Raw genomic sequence first — 21,132 nt, forward strand, 5'->3', positions numbered from 1 at the left:
CAAGTTCAGCTCATGTCTCTTTCCACACACTACACACTTGCATGGAGTCCATGTTCTTTATAACCTTACTATATAGTCCAAAGGTCATGAAAAACCATTTTGTTTGGTAAAAGTCTACAAAGTTATACTAAAATAGGAGATTTTGACAATGCTAAAAACATAGTCCAGGAAAGGTCTATGATTCTTCTGGGTTTCTTTTCCAGTTATTGCAGTTTCAGTCTTCCTCCCTCATGCTGCCTATATCTCCTGGGAGCACTACAGAGCAAAGTTAGGTGCCATACTGCCTGATTCAGTTTTAAAAAGAATTAAAGAAAAAAAAAACAAAAAAGAGTGAACAGGGAATGTGTCTTACCTGAATTAATGCCTTCAGTTATTATCCATGCTCCTGTCGTCTCTGCAGCTTTGACCAAACCTTGACTGAAGATCTCTTTAAGTTTTGAGGGCATCTTGAAGTTCTGGATACCACCGTGGACGGAGATCACCAGCTTTGGCAGTTCCATCTTCCACTCTTTCAACATTAAATGTAATAGATGATCCAACTTTGTGTCATAAGAAGTTCTAATATACTGGAAGATATACATAAACACATACACATAAAATAGTGGAAAAGACATGCCAAGTCACAATAAGCACACAGCAGGGCAACTGAAATGCCAAAACTTAAAAGAAAAGTGCCTGGAATCTCTTTAAAAGTTCATCTTCCTATAACGGAAATATTTATTTTGAAAGGATCCCACACCCCCTTTAAGTTCCTTCTGGGAATTACAAGTCACGGCAGGAAGATTTCCTCTGGTTTTCAGGGTTGGTCCATCAATGCTCTTCAGAAGGTCCGAGGTGAGGCAGAAAAATGTCAAACTGGCAAAAATCATTACTCCAGCAAACCCATTTTAAAAAATTGTTTAGAAAAAAGTGAAATGAGGCTTTTCATAAATGTTATGGCTATTTTAATTTACTTGGTCATTTCACATATGTGCATATTTTTTTCATCCACTATTGACAATTACTGTACATTCCTTGAGATGCATATACTTACATATTTGCATAATTTAAATTAAGATCCAGGAGCATGTATATTTATTTCAAATTTTACATTCTAATGATATTATTTATATATACATATATATGTGTGTGTGTGTGTGTGTGTGTGTATAAATAAAATCTCTCCAAAAACTTTTTTCCCTGAAATATACAGTTTTCACAAAAGGGTCAATGTAACCAAAAAAAAAAAAAAAAAAGAGGGAAATTAGACAATCCCAGAATCATTTGTCATTTTGCCCAAAATTAAAAAGTGTATGACTGGCTTTCTTTTCCCAGCCAATGTAGCCACTTACAGATTGTTAAAATCATACTGAGATGAGTGAGCTCCAACCAACAGCAAGAATAAGTCAGAGTTATAGGATAAGAGCTACAAGAAGCCATGAATCTATAACCACAGGTAGAGATTGCCACAGATATGCAAATAGGAATTATTACATGATCCTCCAGAATGTGATAGTGATTTAAAACAATTGTCTTCATCTTTGAAATTCTTAAAACATGATCCCTTTATTTCACAATTAAAATATTAGGAATTCTGAACATGAGGTGGTGCAGCCATCACAGGATGTATTGAATAGTAGAAAGAATCTAAGGGTAACTAGGATTCAATTTACAAGTGAGGAAACGGAGTTACCACGGCTTTATCATTATACAAAGAGCAGGGAAAATACAAGTTGACCTTTGTGCAATGGTTTATGTTGCTCCAAGTAATAAATAAAGGCAGAGAAGCGGCTCTGGGTTAGTTCTCCTTCTATTGCAACTCTTTCTCCCAGGTAAAATGAGTAAATGATGATGATTATGAACCAACATAAAACAAAAGGAAGAAGACAAAAACTTAAGGGAAAAATCACATAAAGAGTTCTGTGAAAGTCAGCTTCCGAGGACAGTTTTCTTGCCAAGTGAAGGAAAAGCCAATGCACAAAGTTAGGTGCAAGAGGATTAGTAATCAGAAATGTAAACTACTATACAATTACATTATGAAACCTTATTATTATGGCACTATTAAAACTGTTGCTGATTCGCGTTGTTATAGGAGAGAAACCAACACAACATGGTGAGGAAATGATCCTCCAATATAAAAAAAAGAGAGAGAGAGAGAAAATAAACTTGAGACTTGTTAAAACATAAGAAAAAAAAAAAATTATTCTTTCAAATCCATTTAACTGATGGTGACACTCCAGGGCACAGCTGATTCTGAGCTTTCCTGAGGTGAGTGCCCCCTGCATTTTCCCCAGGGAAAGCTGCCTCTAAAAAAGCAGTGAGTAGTTAACAAGCTCAACAGAAACAGCTGACCTGTCAATAACTATGCAAATCACATGCAAAATTACAATGTTAGAGACAGGAGGAAAACTGGCCTGGAAAGCCCAGCACTGTCATTCAGGGGGTACAGAAAGAAATCACCCCCATTTCCTTTCCAAGAAGAATTTCTCATGGGGACATAGCAGGCATCAAGAGCCACAGGCTAAGTTACTGGGAATTGCTATGGCCACACTTCTGGTGAAATCTGTTCTTTGGTAGTAACTTTTGTACATTCCCGAAAGGAAGGGCAGCCCTTTGGCAACTGCCTCAAGAGTAATAAGCCATTCTCTTCTGCAGGGGACATAAAAGCTGGCTTGAAAGAGGTCTATCAAATAAATATAAAGAGCTGGCCACGCCACATTTAGGAACTGCGCCTCAAATATAAAGCAAACAGCCGAGTCATTTTTGTCAACAGGTCAACAACATGGATCACCTTTGCAATAAAATCTGGTCATCTGATCATCTACACTTGGAAATTCTATTTGGAGATACATTTGGAGGTTATATCCTCTGTTTAGAAACCAGCAAAATAACATGAGTTATTAGCAAACCTTGGAGTGGTGGATGTGCTCTCCATGTTGGAAGTTAATTGTGCCAAAGGTATCTGTAGGGCTTTTCGTGGTGTGCTTTTCAACAGACCATTGTTCATCTTCACTACTGTTGGCAGCTGAGACTGTCCGAGCATAATCTATCCCATGATGGTCTCCAATCAACAGTCCACAGTAACACCTTAAATTTGGCATAAAAACCAATTTAAAATAGAAAACACACAATTTCAGAATAGGAAATAGAGGTAATGGGAACTTCCCTGGTGGTCCACTAGTGAAGACTCCATGCTTCCATTGCAGGGAGCATGGGTTTAATCCCTGGTTGGGTAACTAGGTTTCTACATGTCGTGGTCAAAAAATTAAAAAAAGAAACTGGATTCAGTGTTTCTAGGGTAATGTATAGATGACATATATCAACAGTTTAAAAACTTCACACTGAGGTTTATATTAGATTTCAAACACTGGGTTGTTTTCTAAGTTTAAAAACATTCTTAGAGGTTCTCTCTCTTAGCTGCACATTAGAATCATTTTGGGGATGCTTTAAGAAGACACTAAAAATCTCTTATGCACCCATGTTCATAGAAGCATTATTCACAATAAGCAAGAGCTAGAAGAAACATCAACAGATGAATATATGAACAAAATTTTAAAATTCTGAACAACATCAACTGATGAATGGATGGACATAATGAAAAAGTTCTAAAGATCCATTACACAACATTGTGAATATACTTAACACTGCCGAACTGTACACTTAAAAATGATTAAAACAGTAAAGAAAACAAACATCAAATTGTATATTTTAAACATGTGCAGTTTAATTTATGTCAACTATACTTCAAAAAACTGTTTTCACAAAAAAAACCCAAGACTTAAAATTAAGAAAATATCCTCATGTAATATGTAAAATGCACATCAAAAGGAATATTAACCAATCCAAAAAAAGAGATGTGACTTCAGAGATATATGTAAACATAGAATTTTTTTTTTTTTATAAACAGAATTTTTTATCTAAGGCTTACCTGATTAAATTCTGACAGACCTGACATCCTGCAGTGCATCTAAATAAAACAGATAAAACCAGTTAGTTTATTAATATATTTTAAAACAAATCTAATTCATATATAAATATCTGTTAATTTTCTATAGTCCGGAAATCAGAATTACTGAGTATTCGTATATACTACCTCCCAAATATTCCCCTATGTCATTTACCATATATAATTACACCTTAGCAACTATGATTTAATTAACAGAACAGAGTTAGGAACCAAAATACCTGGATTTAAATCTCAATGATTTAACAATTCTTCTAAGCCCCAGTTTTCATATCTGAAAATAATATCTGACCCATACAATTATTAAAAGGATTAAGGGTGATAATATATGTAAAGTGTCTTACAATATCTGGTACACTGCAGTTCGTATAATAATGTTGGCTACTAATATTATGCTATGAAGATAACAGAATTCTTAAGAATTAAGTAAGAAAATATACATATACAATTTTAAAACCCTCAGTTCAGTTCAGTTCAGTTCAGTCGCTCAGTCGTGTCCGACTCTTTGCGACCCCATGAATCGCAGCATGCCAGGCCTCCCTGTCCATCACCAACTCCCGGAGTTTACTCAAACTCATGCCCATCGAGTCAGTGATGCCATCCAGCCATCTCATCCTTTAAAACCCTAAACATTGTCAAATTGAGGAACATTTGGTGTGAATATAATTATCTTTATTAATCTCTTTTTTATGATTCAAAAAAGTCTACTGGATTTGGGAGTTAGCACTATGGTCATCAATGATCACAATTTTAAGTCTGAAGGTTTTTTGTTTGTTTTGTAAAATTAAGATTTTTAAATCTTAGCATCATGGCAGATCTTCTGTTGTAACAAGCAGGCTCTCTAATTGTGCTTCTCGGGCTCTAGAGTACATGAATTCAACAGTTACGCTGCAAGGGCTTAGCTGCCCTGCAGCATGCGGGATCTTAATTCCCCGCCCAGGGATCAAACCCACCCTGTTCCCCACAATGCAAGGTAGATTCTTAACCACTGGACCACCAGGGAAGTCCCTGAAGAAGTTTTAACTAGAAAAGAAATCTAGTTAAAATAATGGAATAAAAGGTAGTGTTCATAAAATCAGTCATTCTAAATTATTCAGAAATGAATGTTCCAGCCTTTTAGAATTTTTTTTTCCTCAACAAGTTCAAAATGAGGGGGGAAAAAAAAGGCACTGTAATCAAGTCCATCAGGTTTGTTTCTTATTAGGAGGTACAAAAAGAAGATCAACTTTTATCTAAGTTTAAAATAACGAACCACCACTGTTTCGCTGTACACTGTGAGGAAGAAAACTCCATGAAGGCTACAGTTTTTAGAATTTTACTAGTCTAAGAAAAAGGCTGGCATAGGAGAAACAGCCATAATCATCCATTAACCTTTTTTTTTAACAATCACAGAAAAAGAGAGACTGCCTTCTTCCAATAAAAAGTAGTACATCTTTGACCATTCATGGAATTATGATCACTGATGTTCTTCTTGAGTCTGTGGGCTAATGACCTACAGTTTACCACATTTCATGAAGTTCAAAGTGACTGTGAAGATGATTTTCCATTTACAGAGCAGTGGGAGTCACCTGAACTCAATGTGCCTTCCACTGCAGCCATCATCATACTACAAAATATCATAAAAGATGAAGGGAAAAAACAAGGTTACCCTGACTTTTTATTCTGTAAACGTTTCATAAGCAGGTAAAATAAGGATTTCCAATCACAGGGCTTATAGGCCACAGGTAATTCAAAGAGGGTGGGACTAGTAAATATTTAACACACTATTTTAGCCATCATCCCCAAAGAACTAGAATTTCATGAACATAACAGCTATCTTTCATGAACATAACAGCTGTGATTTCTAAACTTCAAATGAATACAAGGCTAATTGCCCAACAGAATCTAAAAGTAGAATGGTCCCCCTAATTAAAACACTGATCTCCTATTTTCCTTTCCTTTTAACTCTTTCCCCTAAGAGTAATGCTACCCAACCTTAATTTCATGGATCCATTACCCTGGGGAATTTTCCACAGCCCTGTCTTCCTGTCTTTCACTGGCTACTGTTTTGAACTTTGTTCTACAAGTAGAGTTTTCAAAGGATTGTCAAGAACTCGGAGTGGTCAAACTCAGGTCATTTCATTCTGCTGCCCATTATCTGCTCAAGGAAAAAGCCTGCAGGAGGAAAAAATTAACTGTTTCTATAATCTGAGCATGGAATCCTTAAATATCCCAGCTACTATATTCCATAGACACCTGGGGATAAGGAATTCACACTGTGTTGAAATACCCAATACTCAAAAGTTATAAATTTCTTATCCAAACCCAAGTGGAATAGATGTAGTACTAGATACTTTTCTGGTATCTATCCTCCCACTAGACAAACAACTGTATCAAAGATAAAGCAAGAGTAAAATTTACCACAATATCAACAGTGGCTCTGCCAAGGTAAAGTCATAGCTCTAAATTTTAATAAGCAGTCTCCCAAGTACTACAGGTTCAAAAAGAAAAATGTAATTAAAAATTATACCTGTGAGGGTCTTTAGAGCTGGGTATGATTTTGTTACACTCTCTCTTGTTGAACACTCCTTCAATCCAAGATTTCTGGGACTGAATAGAAAAATGTCATTATTTTTGTAGCCTAATGAAATGAGAACTCAGTATAACCACAGTAGGCCAGGTAGGCAAGATATGTTTAATTATAATACACACTAATTAAAATGCCAAGACCAACCCCAAACAAACTAAGCATTCATTGGCTTCTATTACAGACAATATAGACAGAAATAATTTGAATGCCAAAAATATTCCCAAAGTTAATTGATTCATAACCTTATTTAAATGTAAGATCCCTAAATGCATAAAACTCTACCAAGGAAGTAAAGATATAGCTGAAGCATTCTCTTAATTCTTCCAAAAGTCACTTTTAAATCTTGCACCGTAACCCTATAGAGTGAATATGAAGCTCTCAAACTTCAAAAATCTCACTTACAAAGTCCCACTTTGGCTAAGATTTGACAGGAAGCTGGAAAGAATGTCAGAGGAGGGCTGTAATCTCAGCAAGATTCTATGAAAGGAGTTCCATCTAAAACTCATCTGGAGGATACGTAATGGGGAATACTGCACATGCGCCCTCAGAAGGGACCTTAACTGAAAAACTGATTTCCTGATTCACAGGATAAACGCCCAATTCACAGGAAATGAGACTTACTTCCTGACCAATAACCACCCACCAACAGTCTCTCCCATCCTCAAGACAACGAATTTACTGCTTGGACTCTGTCTGGATGCCGCGTTCTTTGCGCTCCCTGTCCCAAACCCTCAACAGATTCACCTGTAGCTTGTGACAGCCTCCATTTCCCAAACTGCAATCCCTCTGCTATTCCCAAATGAACTCAATTTCTGGTCATTCAAGCTTGCCTCAGTTTACCGCTTTCTTTAAGGGAGAATTTGCTACACATTGTATAAGCATAGTAAGTTATTGGCTAAATTTCAAAATATCTGAATTCATTCAACAAACATTTTAGAATAGGCCTCCATGTGGCATGCTGGGAATCCTATGGCAAATAAAGTTCTTATTCTGAAGAAACTCAGAATAAAAAGAAGGAAATGGATAACAAATTGATATAGCTAAACCTCCTGTGTAACAATTAACTATTAGAAATAGCTCCAAAAAGAGAACTTAATTTAGGGGCCTATGTGTATAAATTAAGCAAGCTATGCTCAAATATTCCCTTCTTTTAAAAGGCTAGACAGCCAACCAGTAGAACTATCTGGGCAAACTACTTTCTTCATACCTGTTTGCTCATCTATTAAAAATGGAGATAATAATAGTAATACCTTAATGGGCTATTGAAAGGAATTAAAAGCTTAGATTTCTCCTTGGGACCTATTAAGGCTCAATAAAGCTTAGTTATTATTATTGGTAATATCAGAGGTAAAAATTAGCTTTTTGGTTGGTAGCATGGGAACTTAACATTGGTGTATTTTTTTCATAGAAAAATACTTCGGTGAGCTCCAAGTCTCCCTCCTGGGACCTCTCATATTACAAAGAATGATTTTTATGGGTCCATTTTTCCCCACCAGACTCCAGTTCCTAACAGGCCCCAAGCCAGTCATTGCTGTTGCCCCAGGGCCCAACCCAGTGATTACAGAATGAGCAACAAAAGGAACACACTTAAAACAGAACTTCAAGAATTCATGTATACAATTTTCTCTCCAAGGATGTAAACAGGAAACCTGTGCCCTAACAAGAACATGGAAACCTTCCTCCTGCAACTCCCATATCTTATCTCAAAACTACAGGAAAAGAAAAGCAGGCTTAATTTGCAAGTGTTTCAAAATAATTCTCAAATTAGAACTTTATTTTTTTGTCATAATGGTAGCCTTTGCAATATACACTTCAGCACCTGTGGAAGAGGTCCCCCCATGTTCAGTTCAACAGGGTACTATTAGAAGCCATATGTCTCTTGGTTCTGATTTAATAGCCCAAATCTATTCAGGGCAAATAATCGACATGTGTTTGCCACTTGGAGCAGCACGTTGTTGTTGACAGCAGAGAATGTGCCATTTCTGCAGCAACCGTGGCAGTCTTTATAGACTGGGTATTTTTTATATACTGGGGCAGTGAGGTTGTGTTTTCATCGTGGGCGTTATTTAGGGAAGGGAAAGGCAGATGGAAAAGAAGGAAAATAGTGCCAGTCTTAGGCTGTGTTGGCACAAAGTTTGCCTCACCCAAATATATATAATCAGATTTTACATGCCCAGGACTAGGGTGAGGGTGGTGAACAGCAAAGAAATGTCTAAGACTAATTCTCTAATGGTAGCTATACATGAATTAATTCCTGATGTCACTGAAAGTATTTCTACACTAGGGCTTTTTACGGTTTCCGGATAACAGATTCTTTCTCAGGGGAATCTCTGAGAAGGAATAGTCTTAGAGGCATTTCTTGATTTAAAAAAAAAAAATTCTTCTAAATGTTCATGGATTTTTCTTTTTTAATATCCAGGAGACTGTGTGATTAGGGGCTGAAGGGCACACAGCTTAACAAGTAATTTTTTTTTTTAACTTTTTCATACTTAAAAAAAAATTAAACATTTAAAACATACATTTTCCAGGTAAAACTGACTACTTTATTTTGTATCTATGTTTTTATACATACAACACTTACTCATACCTACTTAGTTGTTTTCTTCTCAACATTATTACAGTCTACTTCAAGATAGGCATTAGTTTATTTATCATGGAATCTACACCATGCAGGGAAGCACCAGAATGGATCAAATACAGAAAACATTTTCACATTCCAGACTGACATTTTTTATTTTCTTTACACAGCCCTCGCCTTGGAGCAATCACACATTCAAATTGAGTGCCAGGCAGATGGATGTGTTGGCTGGGGAAATGCATCAATGCAAAGCCAGCCCATCTACTAGGAGACTCAGCTCAGGGTCTCCCACGGTGTTTTGTCCATAATCGGAGGGATACCTCATGGGACTCACTTGATCTGAGATTAAGAGTCTTAGGTAAAGGGCATCCAAATCTAAAATAACCCAAAACTGAGGATCTGGTTCACCACACTGCCACAAGTTAACCTCACTGGTTTTCCAGTAAATAATCTTTCCAGAAGGCAGCATTAAGGAGTACTTCTTCATGAACACAAAGTAACCTTACAGGTTTTCTTCTCTTTGGGTAGTCAAAGGTAAGCACTATTTTGATAGTAATGATTTCTTTTTATTTTTCTTCTTTTTTTTTAATGGTAACATCTTTAATAGAGTATCAACTAAATAACTCCCAGTTCCCTAAAATGCCACTTCTCCCTATTGGGTGAGTAATTTTACTGACATTTTCACATACTGCCTTACTGAGCAAAAGCATTTAGAACTTCAGAATGACTATTTAGATTTATATAAACTCATGAGTATATGAGTAAAACATTTATGAATCCTCCACAGAGTCTAATGGGGAATCAGAAGTCAACAGTGACCTACTTAGTAGAGTATATCATAAAACGTTCATGTTAAAATGTCATACATCCCTCCACAGCCCAAAGTGGTGAAAGCTCCTTTATGTTAGTCCAAAAACACAATTTCAAATGGCAATGAGAAGACATCCTTTCCTCCGCTCTCACACATGCTCAGCCTTATCCTCAGGGAACTAAACTTGCAAACAAGATGTTTATAACTGCAGATCATGTGAAATCATTTTGATAAGTAGGAAGAAGGAAATAGGAGGCTTCCTTTATGAGTGTTCTTTACAACTATCCCTGGATAGTGAAATACAGAGTTTAACTGAATGCGGGGCCTATTTGCTGTAGAACCACTCTAAGAAGGCTTTCAAGTTAGATACATTCAATCTCCAATTTCCACTCAGCAAAGCATTCACAAATTTGTTATTCAGGTACACAGATGGTCTTTATTTATGTTAGAAATATCTTCTTAAATTATCCAAAACTTTACTAGTACTACACCTAAGTGAACATAGTCTAGAAGTTTCTTGGAGTGAAGCTTTACTATTAGCAGAGCTATACTCAAATAATTGACTTTTAGAAAACCCACCATCCTCTGAGACAATAAAGCCTTTACTAGGAATTACAGGCTAAAGGCAATGGCATTTATGTTATCCATAGTAAGGCATATATACAGTGAAGATTACTTGTTTCACTTTCAAGTGTAACAGGGCAGAAAGAACACTGCTGCTTCCAATTCCATGCAGATATGTACCATATATTTAACATATTTAAATACCACACATACCACATATTTAATTCAAAATCTTTGCTAAAAGAGTAAGAGAGGGCTTATCATAGAGTGAAGTAAGTCAGAGAAAGACAAATGTTATATGATATCACTTATATGGGGAATCTAAAAAAATGATACAAATGAATTTATTTACAAAACATAAATAGACTAACAGACACAGACAACAAACTTATGGCTATCAAGGTGGGTAATGCGGGGGGAGGGGAGATGGAGAGAGATAAATCAGGAGTTTGGAGTTAACATATTACACACTATTATATATAAAATAAGTAAATAACAAGGATCTACTGTATAGCACAGAAAACTATATTCAATATCTTATGATAATCTATAATGAAAAAGAATCTGAAAAAGAACACATACATATATATGCATGTATAACTGAATCATTTTGCTGTATACTTGAAACTAACACATTATAAATTAACTATATTTCAATTTTTTTTAGGTGGAAAATAAAAGAATGAGGGAGGACTAGAAAAAGAAGGGTGAGAGAAAAGATATAAAATGTTTAGGTGTGGGCAATTTCAATGCCATTCCACATTCAGAAGTACAGCATGACCACAAGAAGCAGCTCTCAAAGTTTGGGGAGTTAGAACTCCATATTCATTAAATTTACCAAGGACCTTCACAGAATTTTTACTTGTGGAATATAGCTACCAATATTTACATATTAGAAATTAAAACTGGGACTCTTTAAAGTATCTCCCCATCAATTCATTTAAAAAATCAATAATTATAATCAACCTAGTACATGTTAAAATAAATAATATATTTTTCATGAAAAGTATTTTTTAAAAGGTTTATGAGAAAAGCATTGCATTTTTGTGTGGCTTAAAACAGCAGGATTCTTATATCCGCTTCTGCATTCAATCTGTTACAAAGTGGTTTTGGTTGATGTACATAAAAAGAATTGACCCGACAGGGACATGGAGTTGGAAAAAGGAATAGTATTTTATTAAACATTTTAGATATCATGGATTTGTCATGTAACATCTGGAAAACTCCACTGTATGCTTATGATAGAATGAGTGAAAAAGGAAAATGTACCAGTAGAAAAATAATTTTGACTTTGAGGAACTCTGAAAGGGTCTCAAAGATCCCGAGTAGTCCCCAGGGGTACCACATTTGAAAAATCACTGCCTAAAAGTGACCAGACATAGGCACTAGGGTTCAGTATGAATGAGACAGGATCTGCCATTTCCTGGCTGGGCTCAGGTCCCACACGCACATCTTAGTCTGCCCATCTCATCTCAGTGAGTGCACTGCAGTATTTCAACATCACCTACTTAATCTGGTGTTCAGCTGAAGAAAATTCCAACATAGAGAAAAAAGCAGTTAGAGATCAAATCTTCACATACTTCTCTTTCTGAGCAATGTAGGAGGTTTTTGAAGGATACATTTGACTGCATTTATTTTTACTTTTACATCTGACTTTAGTACCTACCACATGGATCCTCCCAAAGACGTCACTGCTAAGTACCAGGCATAAGCCCCCCAGAACTCACAGGCAGTATATGTTCTGTCAGTCTACCTACTCCTCCATTGATACTAATAAGAATAATAGTTTTATTCATTCATTCATTCAAAATACTTTGATGGGCATATTATATAATTCTAATAAAAATAATAAATAAAATTGGGCCCCAGAGACTAACATCAAAAGAGAAGAACCTATGTTTACTGATAGATATTAATACCAAGTATGGCACAAGGGCAGGCTGTGGGACTCCTTGGAAGCAGAAATCCCTTCTGTCTGCCAGTATTTGGGGGAGGCTTCAAGGTCACAAAACTTAAGAAAGCCCTTGAAAGATGACAAAGATTTTTTTTCCCTGCACATCATGTAGGATCTTAAGTTCCTCAACCAGGGATCAAACTTACATGCCTTGAATTGGAAGCTTGGAGTCTTAACCATGGAACTTCCAGGGAAGCCCCCAAAAGATGACAAAGGTTTTGAAAGGTGACTGATGAAGTTCAATGGTGGTTAGAAATGTAGAGACTTAGGCCTGGAGAAGAATTCACAAGACACCAATGTTAAGGTACAACAAGAGCCACAAAGTCACTGAGGAGGAGAAAACAGAGAAGATAAAAGAGCCAGGAACCTTTGGGAACATCTGACCATGTTGGAGAAGACTCTTGAGAGTCCCTTGGACTGCAAGGAAATACAACCAATCCATCCTAAAGGAGATCAGCCCTGGGTGTTCATTGGAAGGACTGATGCTGAAGCTGAAACTCCAGTACTCTGGCCACCTCATGTGAAGAGTTGACTCACTGGAAAAGACCCTGATGCTGGGAGGGTTTGGGGGCAGGAGGAGAAGGGGATGACAGAGGATGAGATGGCTGGATGGCATCACCGACTCGATGGGCATGAGTTTGGGTAAACTCCGGGAGTTGGTGATGGACAGGGAGGCCTGGCATGCTGCAATTCATGGGGTCGCAAAGAGTCGGACATGACTGAGCAACTGAACCGAACTGAACTGAAGCATAGGGTATAGAATAAAGTTCAGGGAATAAAAATCAGAGTTATTAATCAGGGTGACACGATACCTGAAGTTGAGAAGGGAGAAAATTTTTCTCTCTAAATTTTGTATTATTACAAAAGTAGCTACTTTCAAAGAGATACTGAGAAGTGTTTAATAATGAAAAGAAAGTAAGAAGGACAATTTATGTTGTCCATGACAAACACACAGATTGAGAGAGAACAGGAAGTAGATTGTAAAACAGAGAAGGCAGCTAGTGTAAGATATCCTTGGAAGAAAGAAAGAAAACAGCCACTAGATCAACAATATAAAGCAAAGTCAATGTTTATGTAGACTTTTATATATGTCAAGGGCTGTGCTAAATGTGTTAAATGCTATTCACAACTGTGAGACAGATACAATGACAGCCTCTACAGAATGGAGCAGGTTCTATGGAATACACCCACTAGCACTCTTTTGCGGAGAAGGCAATGGCACCCCACTCCAGTACTCTTGCCTGGAAAATTCCATGGACGGAGGAGCCTGGTGGGCTGCAGTCCATGGGGTCACTCAGAGTTGGACACGACTGAGCGACTTAGCAGCAGCAGCACTCTTCTGCACTGTGTTTAACAGACAAAGTTGAGAGGTTGACTTTATGTTAAGAAAGCTGGAAACATGTATGTAGATAAAAGAGTGAAGACGGAAGAGAGAATAAAAATGACTTTAGAGACTCTGGGGGTGAGGAGCAGGAAACAAAATAATATTAATAGCCAAGGAGGAAGACTCAGCCTTGAGGAAAATGCTTCTTCTTGTGACACAGGCAAGCAGTAGAGTGGCAAACTTTCCCTTCTTGGTAATTCTGCTCCAGCCCCTCTTATCTATGCTTTTCAGAATATGCTCTATGCTCTCCACATCTCCATTTGGCTGTGATGGCTGCAAATCTCAGCATTCTCCTTTGCTCATCTTAACCAGACAGAAAGGCAGGTGATACACACGTGGAATCACAGTGCCCCTTTTCATTACTAGCTCTTTACAATACATCAGCATAGCACAGTATCTTTTCTGTGAACCACAAAGCACAGGAAATGCTCTCTCAGTAGAGGATCCAACAAACTTCAAATTGATGCAGGTGGGACTTCCCTGGCAGTCCAGTGGTTAAGACTCCACTCTTGCAGTGCAGGGAGCACAGATTTGATTCCTGGTCAGGGAACTAAGATCCCACATGCCATGAGGCACAGCTGAAAAAAACAAAAGAAGAAAGAAAGATGGGGAACACCAAGAGTATCTCACTGTTCACCCTATGGAGAAACTATCATATGACTTTCCAGGGATGTCCCTAATACACTAACCAAAAAAAAAAAAAAAAATGTGTGCCCAGAGGACTAGACTGTGTGACATGTAATTGGAGATTTCAGGCAAGTGGACAAGTCAGAGCAAGGTATAATGAAAGGAAAGGAAGTGGAGAGCAAGGGCAAGGTAAATGTGTTTCCTTCTCTAGTCTGTAAGAAATCTCTATCAGAAAACTGGATAAATCCTATTCTTCCTGGGGAATTCACCCCAGGGATTGTTAAAATAATTTCCAACTGCCCAGCTATCCAGCTATACATTTTCCTCAGCATTTCTTTAGCTACACTTAGAAATAGGTACTCTGCTTATATTTAAAAAATTAATTACAATCACTTTAGGTAAACATTTTACAACTGTGTGCATAACTGCTACTTAGTGGGGGGAAAAAAACAAACAGATTTGCTGTAATGTTACAGTAGCAGGTGATAGCTAGCTCAGGTGGTAAAGAATCCACCTGCAATGCAGGAGACCTGAGTTCAACCCCCTGGGTTGGGAAGATGCCCTGGAGAAGAAAAAGGCAACCCACTCCAGTGTTCTAGCCTGGGAAATCCCACGGACAGAGGAGCTTGGTACGCTACAGTACATGGGGTCGCCAAGATTCGGACGACTTAGCAACTAAACCACAACCACCACCATAATGTCATAATTGTTAAAATTATAACATTAGTTATAGTTCTTGGATTGCTCTTAGTTCTTGGACTCTAAACCTTTACTCTTTCATGGAACATGTTAGCCAAGCCCCAGTAACTCTTTTTTTAATAAGTAATTTTGAAAATGGTGTAAATGTCACCAGTACAACAGATAAGAAAGGAGAAAATCTTTTCTGCTCATATGAGCAGTTGGAAAACGTTTTCTGTTCATATGACTCTCCAGAAGGAATAAACTATCCATTGTTCCCCTAATTATATTTAATCAAGGATCACCTTTGAGGATATCACACACTTGTTTCCACAGGATGCAATTTTGGTATATTCTTTTCCAAGAGACTTCCACCCTTTACCAACTAAGAATATTACGTCCCCTAAATCTTACATCTTAATGTAAGATTTTTACATTTATCTTTAGGATTTTTTAACTTAGTTTTAAAAATCTTTGAAATGTTTAACTTAAAAGATAGAAATTGTTAAGATTTTTATCTGAATTTAAGCTGAAAGATGTAGGGTAGGGTACAAATCAGGTTGGTTGTTTGTTTCTTTTTCTCAGAAAAAAATCACATCCAGAACAAACAATTCCCCTAAAATTCAAGGAGGAAAAAGATGTTTTTATGGAATGAGGTTGGTCCAGGAAGTTGAGAATCAGAAGTGTCAGTGGGGTACCAAGAATTCTGTAAGCAACAAAGGTTGGCAGATATGAAATACCATTTGCTAGGAAAAAAGTTCCCAACTCCTCTTTCTGGTTGTTATATTTGATTTTCAAAGCTCCCATATTGTTGTTTAGAGACTAACTGTACTTTCAATGCAATTCAGGAAGTAAAGGGGAACACAGTTATTGCACAATGCCTTTTTCTAAGTCATTGAAAGCCAAACTACACAACAGGTTTTCATTTCCACTGGGTATTGACTATTAAGACATTTCTTCTATATCTAATTTCTTCTGCTATTTTAAGATGAGAAGAAGTATATTCTATTCATAAGGAAGAGACCTTGAAATGACCTAAAAAGACAATTCTAAAAACGTGATTAAACAAAAGAAAAGCAACTTTCTCCTTTAAAGAAGGTGTCACTCAAACACTCACATGTTTTGTGATTGTGTTAAACAGAAGACTGTCCTACCTCAGTCACTGAGGAAGACTCTCTTCCCTGACCAAACCTGAGTCAGGCTACTTCTGACTTGTATCCTCTTTCTAACTAGGCCCCAAAGTTGGGCTCTGTCATTAGCTCACTCAGTCAATTTTTTAGAATCCAGCTGAGTTAATTTAGCAAAAATCCCCCACGCTTGGTATCTGATCACTCCACTCTGGCCCAGCTTCCACAAGACTCCTGTTGAGTGGTCTAGTAAGAATCCCCCAGCCTTGATGTTTCCTCTTAACCCTTCCCATTCACTGACGGTATCCTGCTCCTTGCCAATAAATCTCCACTTCCCTTGTATTTGGAGTTAAGCCCTATCTCTCTTGCCTCCCGAAAACTCCCATTGCAATCATTTTTTCTTGACTGGTCTTCCTTGTTCTCTTTAACAAATGTCATGAAAATTTTTTCTTTAACAAAACCCACCCACCATACACACACACACACACACACACACACACACACACACACACACACACACACACACACACACACACACACACATCACTGTTTGCGGGTTAGAAAACAACACTGACAACATATTGGGATTCCAGTAATTCTTAGAAACTCTCTCCTGGGCTGAAACTTACAGAGCTTGTCCCTTCAGTTAAACTGAAATGAAGGACTCTGACATCAAGGAGACCCCACAGAGAAGGACTTCAGATGTCTCCTTCTGGGTAAACGGCTCCTATTCCTTCGTCTACCACCCTGCTTTTCACACTCAGTATTTGCTGAACCCAAACACCAGCCAGCAAGATGCACTTTCCAGCTGAAACATCTCCACTAAAAGAGCTGCTTCTCAAACTGTGGTTTCTCTTGGAAATAGTGGCTATTCTTGCAAGTAGTGGCTATTAACAGCTCAAGAGACCAAAACATGAGCCTGAGAGGTTTGCCTCTTTATCTCATCCAAGAACAAAGATCCAATTTGTAAAGTCTTCTGCCAAGTCACTGACTTCCTCCTAGTTTGTCTGTCTTAACACTGTCCCAGGGAATTCCCTGGCAGTCCAGTGGTCAAGACTCCACACTGTCACTGCTATGCCCTGCGTTCAATTCCTGGTCACAGAACTAAGATCCCACAAGCTGTGTGGTGTAGCAAAAAAAGAAAAGACTGCCCTAAAGACTCTAGCTAATACTATAAAGAGTTTAAATCTTAAGACTTTGGACTCCCTTTGTTTTAATCCAGCAAGATATACACACTTGACCTGATCACAGAACAATACTGACTACTTGGAATCTGAGTTTCTCTAGGCCAGATAAGGACAAGAATTGGGGGGTTTGGTTTTTATTTGTTTGTTTTAAATCACTTTAAACAGACACTAACAGAGGTGACAAAGGTCAGTCAGGATTAACTGATCCAGGCCAAGGATCTGTAAAGTACCCTCTGGACTGAAATCCTTCTGGGAGGAAAATTCTCTTTCCTAAGATAACAAGATTCAGTTTATAGAAAAAAACAAAAAACAAAAAACTCTTAGCTCTTTAAAATATCAACAGAGAAAAAAATAAAAAGAAATAAAATATCAACAGAAGATATCTATTTTCTCCAGGAAGAAGAAAGGTGTTCTCATATTCAAAGGCCAACCTGCTCCACTATAAGCTAATAACCTGTGCTATTCTATGTTGTTGTTGTTTGGTCTCTAAGTCATGTCCGACTCCTTTGAGGCTCCAGCTCGCCAGGCTCCTCTGGGAACTCCTCCCGAGTTTCCCAGGCGAGAATACTAGAGAGGGTTGCCCTTTCCTTCTCCAGAGGATCATCCCAACCCAGGGATGGAACCTGGGTCTCCTGCATTGGCAGATGAATTCTTTACCACTGAGCCTCCTTGGAAGCCCATCCTGTTCTATACGCTTACGTGCTAAGTCGCTTCAGTCATGTCCCACCCACTCTTGCGACCCTATGGACTGTAGCTCACCAGACTCCTCTTTCCATGGGATCTCCCAGGCAAGAATATGAGAGTGGGTTGCCATTTCCTCCTCCAGGGAATCTTCCCAACCCAGGGATTGAACCCGAGTCTCTATGATCTCCTGCATTGCTATGCAGGTTCTTTACAACTAATGCCACCTGGAAAGCCCTAAGATAATATAAATAGCAGGTATCTTAGTTGGGTTACTGTAACAGAACACCATAGGCTGGATGGCTCACACGACAAATACTTATTTCTCAACATTCTATAGCCTGGAAGTCCAAGATCGGGGTGCCCTCATGGTTGGGTTCTGGTGGGAACTCTCTTCTTGTTTATAACAGCCACCTGCTTACTATAATTCCACATGGCAGAGAAAGCATTCAAATCTTTTGTGTCTCTTGTAAGGGCACAAGAGCGCTTTACTCTGAAGACTTAATTATTTCCCAAAGGTTCCACCTCCAAATACCATCACATTGTAGATTGGAGCTTCAATAAATGAACTTGGGGGGGGCACAAACATTTAGTCCACAGTAGCAAGGTAACAATTTATTCAGCACTCTCTATGTACCCACTTGCACAAGGCAAAACACTTTGTTTATATTAACTTTGCCCCAGAACATGTGGGAAGTAGTTTCAGTTATTATCTCCATTTTACAAATGAGGACACTGAGTCAGAGAGGTTGAGTAATTTTCCCAAGAACACAATAGTTCATAAAAATGACACCAGGATTCAAATATGGGCAGTCAGATTCAAGTCCACACCTTTAATGACTTAATTTCACCATCATTTACCCTCAGAACTTGCACGTGTACCAACCCCTGAAGCTGAACAATGATTTGGGGTTTCCAAATCACTTCCTGAAGATCTGATCCTCACACAAATCCCATAAGGTCCTTAGCAGATATAAGAGTGACATAAAGCACATGAAGTGCCCAGAAAATTCTCTGCTTCATACCCCAACCTCTGTGGGTATCCTTAGACCCAGAGAGAGATATCAAGAGGGTCATAAACCCCTAGAAATTGTGTAACAACTTTTGCATGGATATGAATACATGCATTTCTCAAGAGAAAATCTCAAGAGCTCTATTGAAAATAAGTGCTGCACAAGGGTCTGAATATGCTGTTCTCCACAGAAGATATACAACTGACCAGGGAACACAGGAAGATTTTCCACATCATTAGTCATTTAAATGCAAATCTAAATCACAGTGAGATACCTCTTCACACCTACTAAGATGGCTATAATCAAAAATTCAGACAATACAAAGTATTGGCAAGGATGGGGAGAAATTGGAACTCTCATAGATCACTGGTGGGCATGGAATGCAGTACAGGCGCTGTGGAAAAGTCTGGAGGTCTCTCAAATGGCTAAACACAGAATTACCATATGATCCCGCTAGTCCATTTCTAAGTATCTACCCAAGAGAAATGAAAGCAAATGTCCACACAAAACCCTGTACGCAAATGTTCATAGCAGTAGAGACAAAAAAAAAAAAAAAAGCAAAAACAACAAAAATATCCATCAAGGGATGAGTGGACAAATAAAACATGATATATCCACACAATGAAACATTATTCAGTAATACAAAGAAGTACCGTTACATGCTACAACATGGATGAACCATGAAAATGTTATGCAAAGGGAAAGGAATCAGTCACAAAGGCATATACATTGTATGAGTCTATTTATATAAAATGCCCAGAATAGGCAAATCCATAGAGAAAGAAAGTACACCAGTGGTTGCCTGTGGCTGATGGAGTTGGAGGGACAGCTAAGGAGGATGAGGGATGGTGGGTATGTTCTAAAATTGACTGTGGTGATGGATGCACAACTCTGTGAAGACAAAAAAAAACTCATTAAATTATATAATTTAAATGTGTGAGTTATATGATATGTGAATATATCTCAATAAATCCACTAAAAAAATTTTAAGGAGGAAGTGGCACAGGCAGAAAGACAGAAAAGCCCCCAAATAAACCCATAAATAATTTGGGTTTAACCATAGTGGAAAACAAAATACAGATATGTTTCTATCCATAGGAAGAAAGCAAGCCATGAATACGCTTTGTTCAGCCCATAAAGTGTTTTCAAAAATCTTTGAAGCAACTAGAAAAATGTAAAAACCCAGAGGTTTCATGTTCAACAAAAAATCTATACATCTGCATTTTCCTTAACAAGGAGCAAAGTTTAAACAAACAAGCAAGCAAAAAACAGAATCTGGTAATACTAGGTTGCATCCTAATTTGGCAATAGTCTGTTAAGGCCAAGGGTGGGCAGTCATTTTTAGACAGAGTTTAAATTGCCCAGTAAGCCTGTGTGCCCAGCAGGTCAGGTTTCCAGTGTGAGTTTTTGAGTCACTTATCTCTAGCTTTCATCAGATTGTCAAAGGAATCTCTAACTCCAAGCACATTCACAGCCTTTAGAAAGAAGCAGCCAGCAAACAGTGGCCATTTGCTTTACAGATAAGAAAACTGACCTAACTTGCCTGAGGCCAGGAGAATGTGCAGTCAGCAGTGAAACTACTTTTTCTGACTCTTGGTTACTTTCATTACTCTTCTGGCCTCCCTGATATTTCTAGAACATCTACAATTACCATATCCTATTCTTTTTTTCAGCAACAAGTGAGAGAAATCAGTGAGAAAGGAAAGAACTTGCTAGACATTCCAAAATGGCATATGATTTTCAGGCTCTATGATCTTCTAATCACACACAAATTTTGCCTGGACCTAAATTCCTTTGGTTTGTGTGGGCAACCTGAGCTGTCCTCCTATCCCATAGCCCAAGGAAGATAAAAAAAGAATGTTAAACTCTCAGGACAAGGAAATAATCCCAAGAGTATGTTTTCTCCAAGGTTACCAGCACTCCTGCTATAGAAAGCACAAGTTCCTGACAGATAAAAATGGTTCCACCCCTGGGACAGGTGGTTTGCTGATGTCAAAAATGACTATTTGGGCTTCC

General features: G+C 37.9%; 1 protein-coding gene across 4 annotated transcripts in view; it reads right to left on the reverse strand.

Moving 5' to 3' along the window:
- TRPM6 (transient receptor potential cation channel subfamily M member 6) overlaps positions 1–21,132 on the reverse strand; it is a 151,624-nt gene that overhangs the window by 85,901 nt on the left and 44,591 nt on the right. For all 4 annotated transcript variants that reach the window (XM_061132095.1, XM_061132096.1, XM_061132093.1 and 1 more), the window contains exons 2-5: positions 6,453–6,532; positions 3,908–3,946; positions 2,889–3,066; positions 353–566 (exon numbers count right to left, since the gene is read on the reverse strand). In XM_061132095.1, the coding sequence (XP_060988078.1) occupies positions 353–566; positions 2,889–3,066; positions 3,908–3,946; positions 6,453–6,532 (511 nt within the window). The remainder of the gene's footprint in view (positions 1–352; positions 567–2,888; positions 3,067–3,907; positions 3,947–6,452; positions 6,533–21,132) is intronic.

This window comes from Dama dama, chromosome 29 (assembly GCF_033118175.1).
Source record: "Dama dama isolate Ldn47 chromosome 29, ASM3311817v1, whole genome shotgun sequence".
NCBI classification, from domain to species: Eukaryota; Metazoa; Chordata; class Mammalia; order Artiodactyla; family Cervidae; genus Dama; species Dama dama.